The sequence below is a fragment of the Pseudomyrmex gracilis genome, unplaced genomic scaffold (genome assembly GCF_002006095.1).
Source record: "Pseudomyrmex gracilis isolate BER0280 unplaced genomic scaffold, ASM200609v1 scaffold_40, whole genome shotgun sequence".
In the NCBI taxonomy this organism is placed as follows: domain Eukaryota; kingdom Metazoa; phylum Arthropoda; class Insecta; order Hymenoptera; family Formicidae; genus Pseudomyrmex; species Pseudomyrmex gracilis.
The window spans coordinates 887,503-910,019 of record NW_018020624.1 but is presented as its reverse complement, the minus strand read 5'-3'; the positions used below and the strand labels follow the sequence as shown (position 1 = coordinate 910,019).

The following is a 22,517-nucleotide window of genomic DNA, read 5'->3' as shown; positions in this document are numbered from 1 at the left end:
AAAACGTCATCAAAAATCGGCAACAAATTTCACGCAAATTGTCTATTTTCAATCAATTATGTTATTGGTTATTTGTCTTTATTTTATAAAATAAAAACTTGCTATCATGTGACAATCAAGTACATTTTCATGTAAATTTTAAAAAAGTTTATTATCACAATAAATTATTACATGTTCAAGAATATTATTATTATATTAACGTCGTTTCCGATCCATAATAAAAAGTGTAAAAAAATTATCAAAAAGAATTAATTGAAATGTATAAAAAAAAAAAACAAAAAAATACAAACACTCGACGATGTAGAGAAAAAGGATTTTATCGTCGGTATATCCTATCTGTTCCTCTACATATCGATCGACGGATCAATCAGATGAGATAAAATAATGACTAATAATCATTGTATATATCGCGTTACTATCTTTCGGGAAACATCTCGATGTCTGATAACCCGAGAAGTCTACAAAAATTTCTGTCAAATTACAAAATTTTCTCTCGCGATTTCTATTTTGAATCTCGAGAATTTGTTTTTTTTTTGCGGAAGTGGATCGATGTCTGGTGAACGAAGAGGTGAAAAAAGAGAAAAAATCACAGAGTCGTTGTAATCTAACGTGCAGAATTTATTGTTTGCTTACCACATTGTCTACATTACTTGTTATAACTTGATATGTCAATTAATAATTTTTTTTTTTTAATCCATTCTCCGTCCCTCCTGAGGACTACATTGGAGATCAACATTGGAGAAATTATCCTTTTACAACGTACGGACGTATTGCTCGGACGATCGAGTTGATGATGACGAATCGAGATTCAAAGATTTGACCCGAAGATTTCGTCCGGTATTTCCGACCGCGAGATACATCGATTGACAGCCAGTCGCCTGATCGTCGAATAAGAAAAATCGCACCGGGGGCGAACGAAGGAATGAGAAAACGCGTTGGTGAAAAGTTTGTTCTTTTTTTTTTTTTTTGAAACAATGAGCGCGTCGAAATGCTACAGTAGTTGTACGAGTTTGTGCGCAATTCGCCTGTAAAAGTGAGATCTATTATAGAACGGGGAGATGTGAAACGCTAAAATCGATAAAACTGCGTGCGGCTCGCGGTCGATCTATCTATCCGAAGTCTGATCGTCGATTTTCAAACTCGATGCCTTGGCAGTGATGATCGCGCGCGTAACGTGATCTTTTTTTTTTTTTTTTACGAACTACCATGATAATAAATATGAGAGAAATCATATTTTCTCTCTCGTCGCATGTACGTACGCGTACATGTACATATATATATATAGTATAGACTACAAGTACCCATCAGTTTTTCTCTAAAAATACAAGAATGGCCGACTCGTAAGAGAAGCGCGTTGACCTGCAACGAAGCTCTTCGTAAAAATGTTTACACGCTCGTGTAAACTACAACGGACACAACGGCGCGTAGTTAGTGGCATTGACCGCACATCGGGGTTAATTGTTAAATTACATTATTGATTTTATGTATTGTATGTATGTGTATATATATATATGTTGTGTGTGTGTTTTTTTTTCGCAACAACAACAGATCTGTTCCTTTTAGCTATACTTCCTGCGTGTGTACGATTCCCTTCGGGGTTGATTGATTTGAATCCCTCCCTCCCTCCCCCCTAAAAAAAAATGTAATGCACGCGCAATCTCTTGCCAAGTTCCAACCTTCTTCTGGCAGTGCTAAATATGGTTTTTTTATTTCTTTTTGTTTGTTATTAAATATCTCCACACGGAGAGACAGATTTTCTCCACACCAGATCGTCTGTCCGCGAATGATCGTTCGAAAAACGTTATCTCCCCTCGTTACTTCATCGAACAAATTTACGTCACGTCGACGCTCTCTACAAAACATTACATTGGATTGCGATTAATTATTTGCTTTTTTAATTACGCGAGAAATACACAGCAACATGACAAATGACTCGCTCGAGAGACATTTATCTCGGACAGAAACAAAATTGTCCGTCCCGTACAAGTTACCACATTAGACATATGTTGAAAACAACAAGATCTTTTTATTAAATATTCATTTTAACAAAGAAGTTTCGATCAATTTGGTTTTTTTTTATCCATCGTTCTGCGAGCCAAGAAACCAGATCAATTAGAGTAGACGAACGTAGAGTAACTGTTTAATTACGTACGTCGGGTGTTTGATTGATGTTCGCAGTGCTGTCCGCATTGCGAGGTCGAATATGATTATGTTCGCTCGTGCGATTTGCATTCAATTTTTTCGTTTTAAATACAGGTAGTGCAGCTAAAAAAGAACAAATCTAAGTGTGTGCAAACTCACATTGGATTACTACAAACGACTGCTTAAAATCTAGAATTTACCGCGCAGCTCGAATGTCAGCAAATGCCTTTCCAAAAGTGCTCACGCTCGTTTTGCGATCGCGAAACTTTCTCCGAAAATTTTTCATTTCACATTTCTTCGAATCTCTGAACGAGAGAAACGTGAAATTTTACGAAAGGCGCGAAACAAGCTGGCGGAAAATAGAAATCTAGCAAATTACAGCTGAGAGGTAATCGGTTTTTTTTTTCCATCATTTTTATTTCCACAACGTAATTCGCGCGATGAGCACTTCCGCCGCAATTTCGCCAACACACGACTCCCGCTCCTCGCTTAAAGTCTACCAAGAGGCGCCAGCGCCCCACATTTCTCGCTACGAATAACATTAGACAATAGATGTTGCTATTTTTAGCTGCATTTTCTGCATTTCCTTGATCACCGGTGTCTTTCCCCCTTCCCCTCTTCCGCTTTTTCTTGCTTCGCTCAAATCTCCAAAAATATATACTTTTGTTCACATTTGTTTTTTTTTGTTTTTTGTTGTTTGTTCTCTTTATTTTTAATTGCAAATGTAAAATCTTTTGTTTTGAAAATGTAGAAAATTGCAATACAGTGCAGCCAAAAACACAGCAGATTACACGTCTACTGAAGTAGCTTCTTTACATCTTTATATGTATATTTGTATATAGCGTCATTATATGCGTATAACAACGCCAAAACAACGGCGAGATTGTCGTTTCCACGTATAGATACAATACACGTAGATACAACACACTCGCGACGTACAATAAAACGTGATCGCGTACCAGGTAAGGCACATTCGAGAGCGAGAAAAATTACACAAATCGGTTCTCTCTCTGTTTGGATCATTGAACACTTATTCGATCACGAGGGTTTTCAATGAGGGTTACAAAAAAATTTCCAAGATCAAGGGTGAAAATTCATCGAGAAAAATATAAATTTATATCTCTCGTCTTATTCATCGACCAGCTCCCAAAGCATCAAAGCGGCGTCAGTGCCCCCGACGGTCACGACGTTCTGGTCGTTGTAGAGGAACCGGGCGCACGCCACCAGCGAACTGTACACCTTCTCCTCGACGTACTCGGCCTTGGCACTGGTGCACGGATACCTGAAAAGCCGAAGGTATCCCTCGGCGTCGCCGCTTATTAGCATGTCGTGCGCCGCCGATCTGCTGGAAGTGGTGACGACAGTGGTCAACGGATAGTAACGATTGTTCCATTGTCCTGTGAAACGCACAATCGCGTAAAATTTATTTTCACGTATAATAGTATAATAATAATTAATTAGAGTGAAAATTTCTCGTTAAAAATCTCTTCGAGAAAGTACGTAATATATATTGATGTATTAATGAATAAATAAATTTGAAGCTGACCAGAAACCATGTAACCCACGGTGCAGTTGTGAGTGTACCACTTGACGTCTTTCATGACCAGCGGGCTCTTTTCCGATGACAATACTTTAACATCCCCTAGAAGAGACGAAAGAGATGTTTTATACTTTTTATGATATAAATTATCTATCAATTGACGTTATTACATAGTAAATAAGCGTAATGCTATGTATTATTATAAATAAAATATATAAAAAGTAACTTACAAAACACGAGATCGTAGTCTTGCGTGACGGTCTGAAGAAAGCGGCTGTCGGAGCTCCAATCGAGTTGCACTAACGGCTGCGTTCCACGAATCTTGTTGCTCTTTTTATAAGAAAACCCATCCCTAGACACTCTGAACAGGTAAACGCTACCATTTTGCGACCCCATAGCCACAATTTCCCCGGCTAATCGGACAGTACACGAAAAAAAATATTAATAACATGTTTCTAAACGAATAAATAATTCACTTAACACGCGCGTATCTACTTCGATGTTGTAAAACCGCGAAAAAAAAAATTATAATATTAGGTGACAAAGCCGAATGTGTGCGAGAACATTCTCTCTCTCGGAGGGAATCATCTCCGTAAAAGATTTTCATATTTTATATTCAAGCAAAATGATCGTCACAAATTGAACAAGAGAATTGTGTGATACACGCGACGCGATTTAATTTTCACAACGCAAAATCCGAAGTCAAATTGATTTGAGAAAATACCAAAGTAATACTTGTGTCTCGTACTGGGATTGTATCCAATGCAGGATAGCGGCGAGCCGCATACTCGCAGAGTCGCCACGGCTGCTCCGGTGTCGGCTGCGAGTACCAGAAGATGACCCTCGGACGATCCCGCCGCCAGAGCCACGCCGAACGGATGAAAGGCTATGCATATGCACTCGAAACCCACCTAAACGCATTGTCATAAGTTATTATAAGTGAAACCAAGATGTAGTACATAGGATTGAGAGAGAAAACAAATATTTTTTTTCAAATAGTCAATACGAGCCGGATGTGAAAATATATTTTTAAACGTGTAAATTAATGTACTCTTGGAATTTGAATTGATTTTGAAAATTGATCTAAGATTGTTTAATTTGCATATTTAATACACAAATTACCTCTATTTTAATTTTTTATAAAAGTGTTTTAAAAGTTCTTTCTTACCTGCGTGGTCCACAACAGCTTGTGACGTCGCCAAAGGGCGATGTTCTTGTCGTGTCCCGCGGTAGCGAAGACCTCGTCGTCGGGGTGAACAGCCAGGCCCCACAGTTGTCTGCCGTGGCCGAACACAACCTGGTTGAACCTTCGCTGCAGGGAACCCTCGAGAATGTTGTTGCGCGTGGTTCCCACGTAAATGTTCCCGTCGTTCCGTCCAGGACGTTGCGGATATATACTACGTACACCGCCCACCAATTCCGGCAGCTGTAACGTCAGAAATTTGCGTATCGCATTATGCGACATTTCATCGCATTGATTTCTCCGTTATTTTATATCCAGTGCGTATGGACTAGGACAAGAGAGCGGTATTTAACTCCATTACCTTTGTGTCGGTGATGCGTTTGTAATTTTGCAACGAGTCCCAAGCGGCAATTTTTCTATCCTTCTCGCCGCCGGACAGCAGAGTGCCTTCCGACAGCATAACGAGGGAACTGATGCCCTTGTTGTGCGCCTCGAATTCCATTCGCACGAAATAGGCCCCGTCCGCGTCCACCGAGTACACCGTAATAAAGCCGTCACTGTCCGCGGTAACGACGTCACCGTCCTGCTCGAACTGAATACTCGTCACGTGCGTACGAGATGGCTGCGGAAAAAATGCGGAAAATATTATTAAATATTACATCAACCCCCCAAATCGAATTCGCAATCGTGTTGGCGGCAAAATTGCTCGAGAGAGTTGAGAAAACTTGAAACACGTCAAACTCTGTTTCCAAATTACCGGCTTGATGATGTCGGTTCGCTCGAAGAAACCGTCTTTCCGCCGATTCCAGAAGGTCAGATGGCCGCGCCCGTGTGTTATTAAAAGATTATCGTCTAATGGATGAAATGCCGCGCCTGTGAGATCCTCCTGCATGGTCTGGAACAAATCGAAATGTAATGACAGAGCAATTTCCGAACACGTTCGTATCAAGACATTACGCCACAACTTTTTCAGATACGTTGGGTGATGAAATATCGACACGGTCTGTATAATATTGACGGATTATGCTCAAGCGATATCAGACGCAAACTTTTGTGTGAAAACTAAAGCACGTCTGAGAAACGGGGGGAGGGGGGGGGAAGTGGAAAGAAACCTTACCGCCACTTTGCCTAATAGATGACCCCATTGCCACTGCCACACCGATAGTATCGCTTCTCTGCCAGAATCCACGGCGAGCACGTAACTACCGCCATTCTATATATATGAAATAATCAAAACTTCACGCGTGTACATATTTTGTGTGTTATTCATTATAATGATTACACAATAATGAAGAAAAGCAAACATTTGTGTGTTTACATTTTTAAATATTTGTAAACAGAATTATATATATATATATATGATATAATTACCAGTTGTGAGAACGCTAGTGCCGAGACGCCCATCTGAAACTCGGTCATACCGAACACGTAAAGGGTAAGAAGAGTTTCCGTCGACCATATACGGACATGCGGCTGCGCCTTCCGGTGCCTGCCCGCTCTTTGACCGGACGCGACTAGTTCCCTGCTGGGGTGAACCTGAAGTGTGTGTTTTATTAATTCAATTTTATTAATGTTTTATTTTCGATTATTATTATTTTATATATTAAATTTGTTTTATGGTTTTAGCATCGCGCGAGAAGCGCGTCCTAAAAATTGTTTCACCTCCATGCACGTGATGTCCTCCGTGTGACCGATGTAATGTCGCTGCGTGTTCTCCTCACGATCGAAAAGAATGGCCACGGCCGCGACGTAATACAACAATTCGCCACTAGGTAAGACCCAAAGGTTTCTGCGAGTATCGGTTCCCCGATAGCCGTAGACCCACTCGAGCTGCAGCTTCTTTTCCGGCGGCAAATTGTCGACCGGTGGTAGGTGGGAGGGCGGATAAAACGATCGTCTGAGTCCTCTGATCGTAACCCTCGCCGGTTCGTCGCGCAGCACCTCCACGACACTGTAATCTATCAACGCGTGTCGCAACAACGTGAGTTGAGATCTTGATGACGGAGAAAAAAATTAACAAAGAGAAAAAAATTAACTGAGCGAGATCACTTACCGTTCACTCGAACGATTTCGGAGTCGGCCGCGTACAACGCGCGAGGTCTGCTTTTGCTTCGAGCCCTCCGCTGCCGGCTGACATCCTCGACGACGGCGGGTGGACCGCGGGATCTCGATCTTCGTACCGGGGACGTGATGCCGCCGGCCACGGCGAGAGCCGATCCGGTGCCCAGGTAAAACGTGTCCACATCCGCGAACTCGTTCCTCAGTTGCGAAAAACTCCTCACCTGGCCGGCACAAATCGCGAAACTTCGTTTTTTTTTTTTTTTTAATACCGTAAAATTAATTGCGATAACAAAAAATAATTTGCAAAAGTTGAATTCTCGCGATTCACCGAATCGCCAAATATTGCGGTTTAAATTTCAATTTTGTAAGAATTGAAATCTCGTGACATCGAGAGCAAACTCTGTTCATAAAAATTCTGAAATTAAATTTTATCCGTAAAGGTCGTGTGTGAGCGAAATTTTTTTGCAAATCAAGGTCTATTTAAATCTGCCCTTTTTGTGAATAACAAATTCTTCACTCACGTCATTTTGATCCGCATAGGAAATTAGTTACAGAATGTCAGAGAAATCACAGACGCATGATGTAACATTGAGAAAGAAAGAAAGAGAAAGAAAGAGAAAGAGAGAAAGAGAGAGAGAGAGAGAGAGGTCGATGATATGCCACTCGCCGAAGAAAATTGGTCTCTATTTGAAATTCATATAACGTGACCTGAAAAGATGGATCTCTGACCTTTTTACACACCCGTGGGTGTCCATCCAACTTGCATCATCACAACCACCTCCCGCGAGATACGTATAATCGTGTAATTTATTACAATGTCAAAAATTCTTGTAATCCTGATGGCGTCGTCGTGGCGCTCGAACGTGAAACTTTACCCCCTTCGATCGCGCTCGCCGCGTCGTTTTTGCGACCAAGAGCAGTGAGTTTGGTATTAACCGTAGCGTAAGTAGCGCATTTCTAATTTGGAATTACACAAATACACACACGAGTCAGAGTCAGTTAGTATAGGTATGTAAAATGTAACAAACATCTCTAGCAAGCGGCGACTTATGGGACCTACAAGCAATAACCTTATTCCGTGGAATCTCGAACGACGGGTCGACCCCGTTATCGTCACGCTTCGAGTTTCGTTCCCCGTCTTGCCTCCCCCGTCGCACGCTATACATATTTATGGGCCAACGTTGTTCTCGAGTCGATTTTACAAGTATGACGACGATACCTCGTATTTACATACGTCCTTTTTTTTACAGTATCAAATCACGCACTTTTTTCTTCCATACACACACACACACACATACACACACAGAGTTGTCAACACTTTTTCGAAAACTACATTGTTGAAATTTAAATTTTAAGAAAAAAAATATAACTGACCTCCTGCCCCGAGACTGTGAACATCCTCTTGGCTCCATTCATCTTCAACACTTGTCCAAGATCTTCCAGGACCTCCTCGAAGGGTTGCGACGTACGGAGGTTTAACAAGACTCGGCACTGACAAGTTAAGTAACCAGCGTTAAATCAGGTCAAATTTGAAAAATAAATTGTAGCTAAAAAAAAAAACTGCATTTGATTAAATATAAATTTATTTAAATGTTAAGTATAAAGTCAAACGTATAAAGTCAACAAAAAATTAAAGATCCGGAACTTCAGACAAATGAAAATGTAAACACAAAATTTGAGATGCTATTGTGTTCAGAGATCAAAGTAATTCGGTATGTGTCCGCATACCTGAACGGTGTGGTCATGATTGTTGACAATACGAATGACGCGACCCGAGGAGGGCTTTCCACCCCCGGGTGGCGGCGCTTCTTCGGTGATGGAGGCCTTCCGGCTGAGACTCGGCACTGCTGACGGTCTATTTTGCCACCCCCCGATCCCACTTCCGGCCCCGGTGGCGCCGCTTCTGCTGCCTCCACCGCCCGCCGGACTTGTGTACCAAGTGTTGTTCTTCTTTCCGTAACTGGCCGGCTATTATGAAAAATTACGACCGACACAATTAACATGCCGTCAATTTTTATTCACGTGGTCTATATGCTTTCGCGCGAGTTTCGCTTATTCAACGGTAAAAAAAAAAATACGATGTAAAACTTGCAAGTATTTTCTTTTTTTTAAATATGATATAAATAGTGCAAAAAGAAAACACATTACGCGAAATATTGCGGTAAATTACAGAGAATGTATGAAAAATATAAAAAAAAAAACTAAATTTCAAAAATAGAAAATTTTCTCCCAGGTAGTTTAAATAAATACTTATAAAACCTGCATCATGTCGGCCGGTAGCGATATCACTTCGAAGGAATCGCTCATTAACACGACGAAACTATCTGTCCAGTAGTTCAAATCCTGATCGCGAAATTCGTCGTCCGAATCGCTGCAGGAGTCCACTTTTTCGCGCCTGGCGCCAAAATCCCGCTTCGTTTCGTCCGACTGGGACGACAACGACGAACTTGCCGACTCAATTGTGAATTCCGATGAACTCCCCTTGTCACCCCTGAAGATTCACTTGCTGCTTTCCCCACTATCGAAAAATGCGCGGGCGTACGCACGAACTCACATGGTCCAGAAACCGTCTTTCACTGTCGCGATTTTATCTTGCAAGACTTCAAGAAAATCTCTCGTATCGCGACCGAAATCTCTCTTTCAGTGATTTGCTTGTAAAAGTGTGCAAAGAGGAAAACAAACAACGAGGGGAAGAAGATCGCTCCGATAAAAAATTATTGCGAGGAATCGGACAACGGGCCGATGAAACTTCGAGTTTTTCACTGAAAAAAATTCTAGCAAGAAAAGAACTGTTCGTGTCAGTTTTGTTTTGTTTTGTTTTTTTTTTTTTTTTTCACATTGAAAATCTCGCACAAGAGTTTCGCAATTGACTTCTCATTAATCGATTGAATTGCGTGACACAAAATTACAACATCTCTCTTGGAGGATGTGTCGGACGGGGGAACGGGTCACTCTCTCGGCGCTGATGCAACCGCGACTGTGTTCAATGGGCGACTACTGGGGCAGGCAGAAAGGTGTTATAGTTGGTATTGAAGAACCAGGGTGCTGCAACATCCCCTACCACACCCCTCCACCTTATGAAGGGCTACCGGAGCTCAAGGACAACTATCCCCCTCGACTCTTCGCCGCCTCTTCCACCCCCCGTACGCGCTCCCCTCTTCACCCCCCCCCCTGTTTTTGCGTCTTCGGTCGACAATACTAATTCAGAATGCTAATTCCCTGGCATCAAGACAATCACGACCATTCCCTCTTCGTCGTCTGGTAATGATTCTTAATGAACACATTGGGAGTTATATCGCGGTTGTGTTGCATACGTCAATTGGACAACATTGTGCACAACCTGTCCGACAAATTGCCGCGAGAGAAATGCTTTGTTTGAGAAAACCTAATTCAAAATCGAAATTCTTGGTGAACATTTACGTTTTTTATTTAATATAATTATTATAATTTGACATAATAATAATATAATATTTTTGATTATATAATTTATATATAATTTGATTATATAATTTGATTATATAATTTATATATAATTATTAATTTTATTTTATTAATTTTATTATTATTAAACTACAAATTTATTATTAAACTAAGTAATAAAACAATTATTATAATTTTTCCGCTCGTTTTTAGTTTTTTATTAGCTACAGAGAGATCAATGCGGCAAAAATATGCGTCAAATTTTTTTATTGCTGCCTGTACACATATCTGTACGACAAAATTTCTTGCCAAGAAACTTTATTAATTTCTCCGACAAACTTTCTTCTCCCTTCTTTTACCGAATCGTTTATTTAACGTTATTTTTCGTCTTATAGCTATCTCGATGAAAACGTTAGACGTATATCCACGGAAATTGGGAGATCACACCTCTCTCTGATAAATCTCCGATGAGATTTCCAAAAAGAGATCTCTTTTGAAAAACTTCGATCACATGTTGAAGCAATTAACTCGATTGACTGACCAGAGCCAATATTCAAAGTGAACGTCGAAAAGAAAAAAGATTAACGGGGCTAATATAGACCAATAAATTGAGTTATGATTACGAAACACGCATATCACTTCGCTAACGAGAAGAATTAGCCATTTATTACATGACACATATCCTATATAACGCGACCGCATAAAGGTCTTTTCTCGAGTGAAACACACGTCAGCGCGCTTTTTCTCAACACATTTTTTACACAACAAAAAGTAAAAAATAGTACATTCAAATTTCTGTCAGTAATTAATTAATGTTTGAAAAAGTATACAAAAGAGAGCGATAAAACAAACTGCCGGAAAAAAATTGTTGCAAATCACAGGATCTTCGGCATCGATCTCGAAATTATCGCAAATTTATTACACATTTATTGTAAAAAAAAAAAAAAAACTATGACTGTGTTAGTTGGCCGGTAGATCAGTTCGCGGAGATTCTATATAAGATTGCGGGTATACGATAATAGTGGCTGGAACGGATTCACGTGAAGTGAAGGTCAGCTCACCGCTTCATTCTCTTTCTCGCAGACCCAACCCTTCCGACATACCATTCTATGTCGATGTAACACTATAACCCCTCGCTTAGGTCGTTAGTATTTCGTTCTCGCTCATTAGATTCCCTTTCAAGCGCATATCGCAATACCACACAAAAATATTACAGCGTGCGCACACACATACACAACGTAATAATATAATGTAAAATTTTTTTTCAAATAATCAGGTAACTTTTACGATACAGATATCGATTTTTATGTAAATCAATTCGCTATTTTTTTTCTTCACACGCACAATATTGTGCGCATTTACAAATGCATTATTTAACATAAAAAATATTACAAATCGATACAATCGCATATGATATTTTCGATACGCTGAAAATGTTTAACGTACTAACTTGTATTTTTGGTAAAGCACATTGTTCTTACTTATGTAATAAATGTTTTTATTTTTCATTACGTTCATTGCTACTCGTGCGTGACCGGCTGTCAGGCGCAATCCGCCGTTTGAAGATTTCAATCTCGCTCATGCATAAATAGATTCGACAGTTCTTTGGTTCGGTTTAGGTGGTGTGTATTGTACGTGTATATTTTGCGAGAGATTATGATCTTCGATATTATATTATAAATTAAATTAGATTGTCATCTCTCTCTCTCTCTTTCTCTCTCTCTTTCTCTCTCTCGTGAATGTTATTCCTTTCCGAGATGTATCGCACATTGTGCCGCGTGTTAATTTCGTTGTGACGAAAATATTTCCATCATACACACACGCTCCGTGCAGAATGCACGATATAATTATTACGAGAATCGCGTGCAATGTCGCCCGCGCGCCCGCGCGTTTGGATTAATTATAATTCCGAAAAAATCGCGCGCGCACGCGTCCGGAATACGCCTCGCCGCCGCCGTCGTCGCCATCGCTGCTGATAAGCCGCGAGCATAAATCTCTTCGATAAAACTCAATGCCACAAGTCGAATGCTCGAGAATTCTTTAGATCCTCCTCTCAGATTTGGCTGTGAAATTCTCTTGCACGTTTTATTTTATCAAACAAAAAACAACAACTCTGAAGATCTTGTAAAAAAAATACGTAAAAAAATTCTTTAGATTTGGCTGAGAAATTCCGTTACGTGTTTATTAAAACAAAAAAAAAAAAAAAACATCTCTAGACCTGAGATAAAAAGCGAGAGATACACGAGAGATATCCCAAATACACGCCGGCGCGCGAGATGATCTCGCGTGGAGAGAAAATTAAGTACCGGAGAACAAATGTGTTCTTTTACGTACAGTGTATTAGATATCGTATTTTCCGTCTCTCGGGGTCTAAGTCATAATTTTTCTTGAAAACCACGTCACTCGGGGCGGATAACTTCCTACGAAATACGCCAAACGGATATATAACGCATGTCGACCCCTTTTTTTTTTCTTCATTCGTTTCGTCTCTACCCCCTAACTGGAGGTATCCTTGCGATATGAAAATGAAGAACGAGCTCGTATATGTTGCGTGACGACAGCAAAATCTCGTGATTCGAAACGCGCTAAGACGATTACGACGGCAAAGTAATCGTCACTAGCGCAAAACGCGCGCCAAAACGGAGGCGCGTTCTCGCTCGCAACAGAGCGGCGCGTTACACATTACGAAGAAGAACAAAAAAACTTTCGCCTTAATTAACAAAAATATTTGCATTGTATAAAAAAATGTTACATTACAAATTTGTTCGGACGTTTTGTTATTTGTTTTATGTTTTACGCGTATGTGTGTGTATGTGTGCGTCCGTTGTCACACGTCCGTTCCGTTCTCTCGAAACTGTCGCATTGTGTTGTGAAACGAAACTTGATGCAGTCAATCGCGGAGATATCAACGCCGACGTTTGTCGGAGAATTCCGACGCTTCCGAATATCACCAGCGATACTCGGCCGAAAACATCCGGGGGATATTGCACTTTGAGGAAGCGAGGTTGAAGTGTCGCTTTACGATCGATATTGACAAAATAGCTCGTAAACACAAAACTGACCCCTCTCTCTTCCCCCCCCCCCCCGCCGACACTTCGGTGTGATTACTTCGAATCTCTCTCTTCAAGAGAGCGAAGCCGTTCGAAGGTAGGCCAAGCGCGAAGAGAACTTGGTGTTTATTGATCCCAAGAGGCTGGTTGACCAACGGTCAATGAGATACGGTCTCTCTCCCCCGCTCACTTGCCACCCTCTACAACGGCCTCCTTGGCGGAAGTAGGAATTGCCCCTTCTTGCCCCCCACCTCCTACTCGCTACTCCGTGATTCATGCGTTTCCAGTTGCTCGGACCGAGAGCAAAACTTTCGTTGTCGTTACGAAATTTTGTTCGCAGACCGTGCACACAAGAAACGTGAACAACAACTCACACGCAGTTCCGAAAACTTTCGTTTTTCCGCAAGTACGAAAAGTAAAAAATTATAAATTTACGACGTATCCCTCTTCTCCTTCCCCGTTCGTTCTTACAAAACGAACTTACATCAGGCTCGCAGTTCATGTTTCAAGAATTGTGCGCGCACACACACACACACACGCACACGACTTATGCGACGCAATAGTGTAACTTCTTGTTGGCAAAATCAGGTCACTATAATAACACGAGGTACAAACATGCAATTTGCAGTGGGAAAGGGAACGAAGAGAGAGGTGAACGAACATATAATAAAAATCTAATTAATGGCACGAATCCCTTGTTGCACTCGATGGTGTAAGTGTAAGGACGTGTACGACACGTCAGGTTATTAGAAATGATGATAATGGGAATGCAAAACAGGCCGACATGCGCCATTTTGCGCAGTACAAGAAAACGTTCTCTCTAATAGAAAGATAATATAATTTCGCCAATAGTCTCAGCGACGATCTCACCTTTAATTCGAATGAGACATTTTTGGGAATGTCTTCGGAAGAGAAAACATTGAGCGGATAACAACTGATCAAATTGATTGTTTGTGTAAAAACATGTCATCTATTAGAAAACGACAGCGCAGTAAAGTGTTTTGTTTTGCTCTCTTTTTCTTTCGCTCTCTATCTTCGTCTGATTAAATCGTAATATGATTAGGAATATAATGGAATATTGATCTCTCGCGGAAGGCTAATCACGCAGGACCAATCGGCATGCAACAAAGCGGCGCGCAATAATATAACAGGGTCACGTGTATGTGAGCTTCAGCCACTTTGGTGAATTAAAGAATGATCCCGCACATAACCGACGATCGAAGTAACTGGATCCTAACTGCATCAGGGCGCACGGTAATGACGTGGTACACGGCGAGTTAAATTGGTCGCACCTACGAACGAGGCGGAAGGGTGTGGGCGATAACGTTGAATGACGTAAGACGGAATAAAATCACTTATCATCCATTGCCCCAATAAACCTAACAAGCAATAAGGCGCATAATATGTGATATATAAGCGCGCGCCCCTTAATCAAAGCAAAATCATCCTCTTCTTCCACGGCGAAAACCGAGGAAGAAACGGACGGAGGAATAAAGTCGGAAAAAAAATTGCGCGACTTTTTTTGAAGTCGATCAATTGAAAATACAGCTAAAAATAATGTGAGACTTAAAAATATCAGCGCCACGTTGGAAATGGCGAGACGCGCGCGAAGGAGGGTTGAAATTGTTAGTCCCCTTCCCTCAGACGAGCAAACACAATCCCGTGTTGCGTGCGGCCTGCTTTAAAGAAGCTGATCTGGGCCAGATACACACATCGTCGCCGTCGGTAGCCGGCATTATACGCAACATTCTTATAAATCGCTATTATATCGCGCTCCTTTAAGGGTCACATAAAAAAAATCTATATTCCGGCGCATTTAAAATTTAGCCAGCTAAACGCGCGCTAAACTTTGTCGCGACATATTGTCCCGCAACTATGATATGATACATACTATGGTAGTAATTACATAGGAAGGCAATTAGTCTTCTACAAGAAGTAGTTCCGACACGTCTAACGATCGAATGTAATCGAGCGTGCAATTGAAGCAATTAGTTATCTGTGGAAAGAAATAATTAATTACAAAAAAAAAAAAAAAATGTCGAAGATTTTACTGGAAGTTAAAATAGAAAGTTGAACACACAAAATGCGAGATTAACTTAAAACACATTGAATAACACAGCTACTCCTTGTTACGTTGGCTGATCGTTATTTTTGGTCGAACATGCAAAAGCACGTGAGCTTTTACATGCGACAAAAGTGTTTCGTTTAACGTCGCATTAATGGTGGATCGGTCATTCGTGTTAACACAATTCGTGGTGGCACGCTGAAGGACAAAGAGAGGCCTGATAATTCCTCTTTTTCTTTCTCGAAAGGAAACGATATTTAAGAATGGAAGAAAAATAGAAAAGTAATCCTAGTCAGGCACAAGTGTCCATTCATGAAAAAGTATTAAATAAATATAGAAGCAGAATTAGAGTGTATAAAAACATATCTCTATATAATACCTTCCATATTTATAATAATATTGTGTCTATTAATATTTATCGTGATTATTAATTTTATATTATAGTATTAAATTTTTTGTACATTTATTATATACATATATATATATATATATTTTTTATATTTAAAACTTTATTTCATTACGTATTATTATATCTTTTTTAATAATTTAATTGAAACTATAATGATATAATAAAGATGAACTAAAACATAAGAAGATTGTTAAAAAGTTTATGTATATACACATGTGTACGGAGAAAAGTTCAAGTTTCAGTCCTAAAAACATTAATGTTTCTTATCAAGAAAGAAAAGAAGCAAAACACAAAAAAGGTTTGCGTTTATATCGCGCGATAAGGTCGATCGCGCGTCTCCCTGAAGAAGATGTGTTTACAACGTCAGTCAAGTTCACGAGTATCGAGAATGCTGCTATACCCTGCGTTTTAATCGAAATCGTGATTAACACTTTCACTATCTATTAACGTGTTCTAATTTTTGCGTGGGATACTTTTTTACTAAAATAGTCTGAATCGACTCTCAAAAAAAAAAAATAAGAATAATAATTGTACATATGTAATTATTTTTTATTTACACAGTTATATTTGATAATAACACGAAAACTATATTTTATTTGCGTGATCAAGCGTGTTTTAACAAAATCATTTTACCGTGATCTGTTGTGTTATAATTAATTCAGATTTATATTTAAAAATGTGCAACACGTACACGTTCTTTCTAAAAAAAATTTCTCTTTGATTCGTTTTTCTTTCCTGTAATAATTTTACAATAATAGACAGGCAATGAGATCCTATCAGTGTCAAGGATCGCTTACCTTGAAGGTCTTGTAGCTGGACACTACGTAGGAGGCGCCATCCTCGAGCTCGTCAAGGCTAAGTTTGCGGTCACCATCCATCGAAAAAATGTGGCGTGCACCCCTTGGTAGATCCAATCGGAGAGATAATCTATCCAGCAGAGCTTCCAAAGAGCCAATGTCGCGTCCAGGTTTGAACCTGAGAGAGGAAAAGGAAGTTAAAACATTTCCTGGATTATAAAAAAAAGTACAAGTGTCATAAAATCACCGGATATCTTTTGTAACCCTTTTGCTACCCCAATTGCGATTATTCAAGAAATATTAGGTGGTACCTGATGAAAACTACTGTTTACTGTTTAGTAAATAGAAGATTACTATAAAACAATAAACAAAAATTCTACAAAGATGCAAAGTGGCAGATATATAGCGATCGCAATATTACACTTTAAGTAAACTAATGATCCCGAATTTTCACAGCTACATTTAGAGAAGTTCTATGCACCTCCTCCAATCACGTCTTTCAAAAACAAAAACTCTCAGTAATATATACCATAAATTTATGCAAAGCCGTAGCGTTAAAAAAAATTAGAATCTGTCTAAATTCTACTGACACTGTATGACGCTGATTTCGAGTAAATTGGACTTGGCAGAAGCGGTGCTCACCTGAACTCGACGCCGGGAAAGTAAGGATCGCCATTTTTATAAAAGGTGACTCTTCTCGCCCGCCAGTAGCCGAGGTTGTTGTATCTCGCGGTTTGTAGCTCGTGCCGGCTCTTGGGTCGGCTCGGCTGCTCCGACTGCTCCGGAGGCGGCATGCGGGGACTGGAGGGTCTGCTCTGCCTCCAGTAGCCGGCCATGCCGCCTCCACCCCCACCTTCGCCGCCGATCAACACACCCCCGACCTCGTCCTGTGTCGTCATTCCACCCTCCACCGCGATTCCACCCTCGTCATCCCCCTCTTCTTCGTCCTCCTCCACCTCGCCGTCCTCCTCCTCCTCGTCCTCCTGTTCCTCCTCGTCGTCGTCCTCTACCGGCATTGCCGTCATGGGCGTCGCGACGCCCGCGGCGCCGCCCTTCGGCAAGTCCCGCTGCGCTTCTTGTTCTTCTTTTTTCATCGCACCTAAAGTAAAAGAGTCATAAATCTCAAAATGAACAGCATTTGAAGTAACTTGATAGTTAAAAAAATCTCAATTGCTTATTCAAAATGCATTTTCTTTTATTCAAAATAAATTAAATTTTTTTCTGAATATTAATTAATTTGATAAATACAATATAAAAATTTATAAAAACCTCAATACCTTTATTTTCAAAACAATTTTAATATCTAATTTTTTTATTTAAAATAAATTTTTATGAATATTAATTAATTAAAATATTAATTGTTAAATATTAATTAAAATATTAATTAAAATATTAATTAAAATATTAATTGTTAAAATATTAAAATTGTTAAAAATTATTGTTAAAATATAAAAATTATTATTAAATATTAATTGTTGAATATTAATTGTTAAATAAAATACAAAAATTTATTAGAACTTCCATATTTTTAAATAAAACAAAATATCGTGCTTACGTGTGATAATATGGAATATAAGTAACAAAAATATATTAGATAAAATATGTTGTAGACTCTAGTTTGAAAATACTTCAAAGTGATTGAGAAGGGCCAACAAGAGGTTTATACACGGTTGTTGGTGTGTTGACCAAAAATATACTAATTTCTACTTTTTCAAATTCACTTTTTTTTTAAGCTAATTGTCAAAATACATTAGACAATTTCTATTTTTACAAACCCACGTTTTAAAAATAAATGTCAGAATAGCATTGATATCTCGTTACACACCAATTGCTAGAAATTTAGCAACGGATTTATTTCCGCATCAGAGTGCAATTAAAAGTTTAATGCACGATTTTGAGATAATGATGACTCACTTCCGTTCTCCGACGCTGGCTCGGTGATCGCAGCGGCTGTACCACTAGTCTCGTTCTCACCCCCGACGTTACCGTCACCACCAACTGTCACTGCCGCCTCCTCGTTCTGCCGCCCCAGCCCGTTGGCACCCGAAGCCGACTGATCTTCAGTCTCGGTCATCCGCAGGGGAGGAGGCCGCCGCCACTTCCGCTTGTCCTTACTTGTCCTGCGCTCTTGTGATTGTGGAAACGACCTCGGTGGACACAAGCCTCTGGCTTGTGTTCAAGTTTGTGAAATTCCTGGGTGGTAAGAGGAACGGTATATAAACAAAGATTGATGTAAAGTCGAGAAGAGTCGTGTGGGATTAATAATTGAAAATTTTTAATAAAAAGTAAAATATACTAATAATAATAATATAAATATACAACAGATGTAGTATATATTTTCGTATATTGTATATTTATATATATATAAATATATAAATATACAATATATATAAATAAAAAAAATTATATATATTAAAAAATTTGCAGGTCATATCTTCATTGCTTGATTTTGCTACGACCGAGAATTTCGCGTCGACACACACAGCGCCAATTATATGATGAAAAAATGAAAAGAACACTTTCCTCCCCCTCCTCCTCCTCCGTTGTTGTACTCGCGGCACATGTAAATGTGTACATCGCGCGTACTTAAATTGCCCGGGAAATTAGACTGATTGCAGCGCGAGTGGAGCGTGCAATGTTTTTTGACATTTCAAGGTTCCTTACATCGAAACACGGCACGGAATCGCCACTTCGAGAACGCGCTATATAAATGCCGGTCAGTCGATCACGTGTCGCGTGATGACCAGTGGGATTCCTGATCGATCGGGACGGTTTTTATTTCGTACCTGCAGCTCTCACTGCAGATCCATCGATCAACAAGCTCGAACTCCATGTGTATATTAGATCTTTTGCCGACAATCGTATTTTTGCACCCTCGCGAGAGAGGATGAAACGTTCGTTAAATACCTTCCGTTTTGAAACTTTCCGGTTCCGTTTTCGAAGTTTATCGATCGACGGTGAGATCATCTGTCTGTGTATATCGATAAGACGGACCAGTTCCGGACATATTTGCTTATTTCTTCGCTGAGAGTCGTGTATAGCACAATTGGTTCTAATCTCTTATTACGCGTGGGAACAAAAAAAAAAGAGAAGAAAGAAAAAACTGTACATAATTGGAACGTCGATATTTTTGCATAATCACTCTTGTGTATTTGCCTCGAACTTCAAATACCTCGCAAGTACTTTGAACATAACGACTCTCTCTTCTATTAGCTTCCGTATGTACGAAACTCGTCCGTGCGTGACACGTTTCTCTCTCTCTTTCTCCACAATGCAAAGTACCTAGCATCTACTACTTTTCACGATGATTTATGCGCTCGTTTCTCATCTCGCTCATTCTTTGTGTCATTTAGAAATTATCCCGCCATTTCAACTAACAAAGGCGATAAATCAAAATGGCGGGCGACACTAAAAGCGGGCAATAATTTTACGCGACTACATCGATGTTGTAAATGCGTGTATTTAATTTAAAAATTGATTAAACTCTGGGAATAAGTAATTTTTGCAATTTTTTATTTTGTTCTATTAAAGAGACCGATAAGTAATGCAAAATTTTTATCTTACGGTAATCACGATATGTTTCGAAATTAGCAATCTTATTATCTTCGATAAATCACTTCTGTCTTCTTGTAAGACAAAATTGGAAAAAAACGCATATTTCTGCTATCTCCTCCTCTTTAATTTTCTCGCAGTGTCAACTTCAATTTCTCGAAATTAGGTTTTCTCGTAAATTTTTATTACACAAGATCTTTTACAGAAGAACAAACTTTTACACATGTTTCTGTCATTAAAAAAAACAATTAGAGTTTTTTTAAATATAAGAAATAAGAAGAGAGAAAGAGAGAAGCTAAAAGGGCAACTTATATTTTAATCAATAAGGAAAGCGATAAAACAACGTGTAATGTGCGGAGATCTGTTGCATAATTACCACGTAAATTCAAAAGCCTGTTATTATCTTCTTACGTGTGAAAAAGTAACCACTTGCAAATTTAACGAGTTTAAATTGTTAAAAAAATTTAACAATTTAAAGAATGTAATTAGAAATCTAACAAGCGAACGTGCAGGAGCGAAAAGTGTTTTACATCTCGTTTGTTTAAAAAAAAAAAAAAAAAAAAAAAAAAGAAACAACAAACGTTTGCGCTAACTTCACTGATCGGCACCGGTGGAAGTTGCTGAGCACGGAGATCCGAAGTAGAGTCGGAGTAAGAATTCTGTGAAGTTCACTGAAGTTCACTGACACACTGCTCCGTAACGACCGATGAACGACCGGCGTCGACGGCGTTATCTATGTCCTTTGCGTTACGCGCGACGGCCATATTACGCACGACGTGCAAATCGCGTACGAATCGTCTACGTTGAAATTGATTCGGCGACGATCGCGACAACGACGGTATACATATTCATGCGTCCTTCGACGATGGCGTCCCAACGTCGAGTGGCCGCGCAACCTCGCCACCGGCCTCCGTCGTATGTCCTCTCTCGCCGTCTTCGTCGTCGCTCTTCGTCGCGGCGGCGGCGTCGATGCCCGTGTCAGTGAACGCGGAACTTGTTGCATTGGTGTGTGGACCCTCGAAACTTCGAAATTTTGCAGCAGAGCGACACAGTGAAAAAAAAAAAAAAAAACAAAAAGCGAAGCGCGTCTCTTTTTACAATACTTCGTCCTCTTAGCTCTTCGTCTCGTAAATTTTTATATAATTAATTAAATTCGCGTTTATATGAAAGTATATATAAAATATCCACGAGAATGTTATCTGAACGTATAAAAGTCGCTAAATTTTCAATTTTTTTTCTAAAATACGATTACACTCTGTTTTATTTTTTTGCACACGCATTAAATACAAATTAGTTTAAAAAATCCTAGTTATATCGACGTCTTACGAGACGCACAACAATATTTAAAAAATCTATAAAACGAATATTTAATGTGTTAAATTATTAAATAAAACATTGTACTTTGTTATAAGATAAGCAATTGTTTAGAAAGCAATTTGTTTTGATAACTACTAGTTCGATAGATAGTTTTTTGGCAACTACGTTGCGAAAGGAAGCGAGGGGTACCATGCCATATCTTGTTATAAAATATCCACGTGACGTAACTTTTGTTCTCCCTATGGAGAAAGGGAAAAAATGAAGGATATTATTGACTCTGTCTAAAACTATACGGTGAAAAAGAAATTATGTCGTTTTAGTTTCCGTGATTTCTATAAAAAAAAAAGCCCCCTCTGTAGTTGTGTGTGGGAGTGTACGTGACGTTATAATTACGTCCCCTACAGTATTTCAAGTGGTAGCATTAATAGATAATATTTCTCAAAATTTCGTCTTGCGTTGTCGTGACTCACGCGATGTTATTCTACTAAGTTAAATAACATATTTCACGACGGATAAGTTAGAAAACTGAATCATAGTTATCGCATAATTATATCAAACGACGTCTACGTGTGTGTGTTTGTGTGGAGGGAAAAACCTTTTCCATCGCATATACAACACCTTGGTATAATCGACGTCCTTATCGGTTGACTTCAAGGAGGTCAACTCGCTTCCATGTCGCTTCCGTGTCACGGATTGCTGATAAATCAAGTATACCTATATTATACAAGTAACTATATACGATATATAATAAAATATATGGTACATATATATAAAAAGTATAGTAGTTCGACAATTAAGTTCACAGATATAGTTTTTTTCTCTTTGTATATATAAACACGGAATATAAATAAAACCTTCTGACAAGCATAATGAGGATAAAAAAAACGACAATTAGGTTTTTCTTAGAAGTATTTATGTTCATAAGAATAAATGTCTAAATAAAAATTTTTTCTTGTAAATTTCTTGATTCCTTGAAATTTT

General features: G+C 39.3%; 1 protein-coding gene across 1 annotated transcript; it reads right to left on the bottom strand.

Moving 5' to 3' along the window:
• Positions 1-1,582: 1,582 nt before the first annotated feature.
• Positions 1,583-20,891, bottom strand: LOC109852942 (echinoderm microtubule-associated protein-like CG42247). Its single transcript, XM_020424584.1, has 17 exons — positions 20,813-20,891; positions 18,582-18,860; positions 17,310-17,766; positions 16,668-16,845; positions 8,655-8,894; positions 8,301-8,417; positions 6,919-7,147; positions 6,528-6,823; positions 6,237-6,401; positions 5,983-6,078; positions 5,623-5,760; positions 5,227-5,487; positions 4,851-5,108; positions 4,431-4,593; positions 3,913-4,095; positions 3,689-3,784; positions 1,583-3,539 (listed from the first exon to the last, which is right to left on the bottom strand). Exons 2-17 carry the CDS (start codon positions 18,739-18,741, stop codon positions 3,271-3,273), a joined length of 3,306 nt encoding a protein of 1,101 aa, XP_020280173.1. The 5' UTR covers positions 18,742-18,860; positions 20,813-20,891; the 3' UTR covers positions 1,583-3,270.
• Positions 20,892-22,517: the final 1,626 nt, after the last annotated feature.

Bases quoted from the DNA above. Each gene is read 5' to 3' on its own strand.
- LOC109852942 (XM_020424584.1), bottom strand. From the start codon at position 18,741: ATGACCGAGACTGAAGATCAGTCGGCTTCGGGTGCCAACGGGCTGGGG. The intron at 6,824-6,918 runs GTAAGTGATCTC...ACGCGTTGATAG, and splicing joins CGAAATCGTTCGAGTGAACG to ATTACAGTGTCGTGGAGGTG. The intron at 5,488-5,622 runs GTAATTTGGAAA...TTTTTTCCGCAG, and splicing joins GAACCGACATCATCAAGCCG to CCATCTCGTACGCACGTGAC.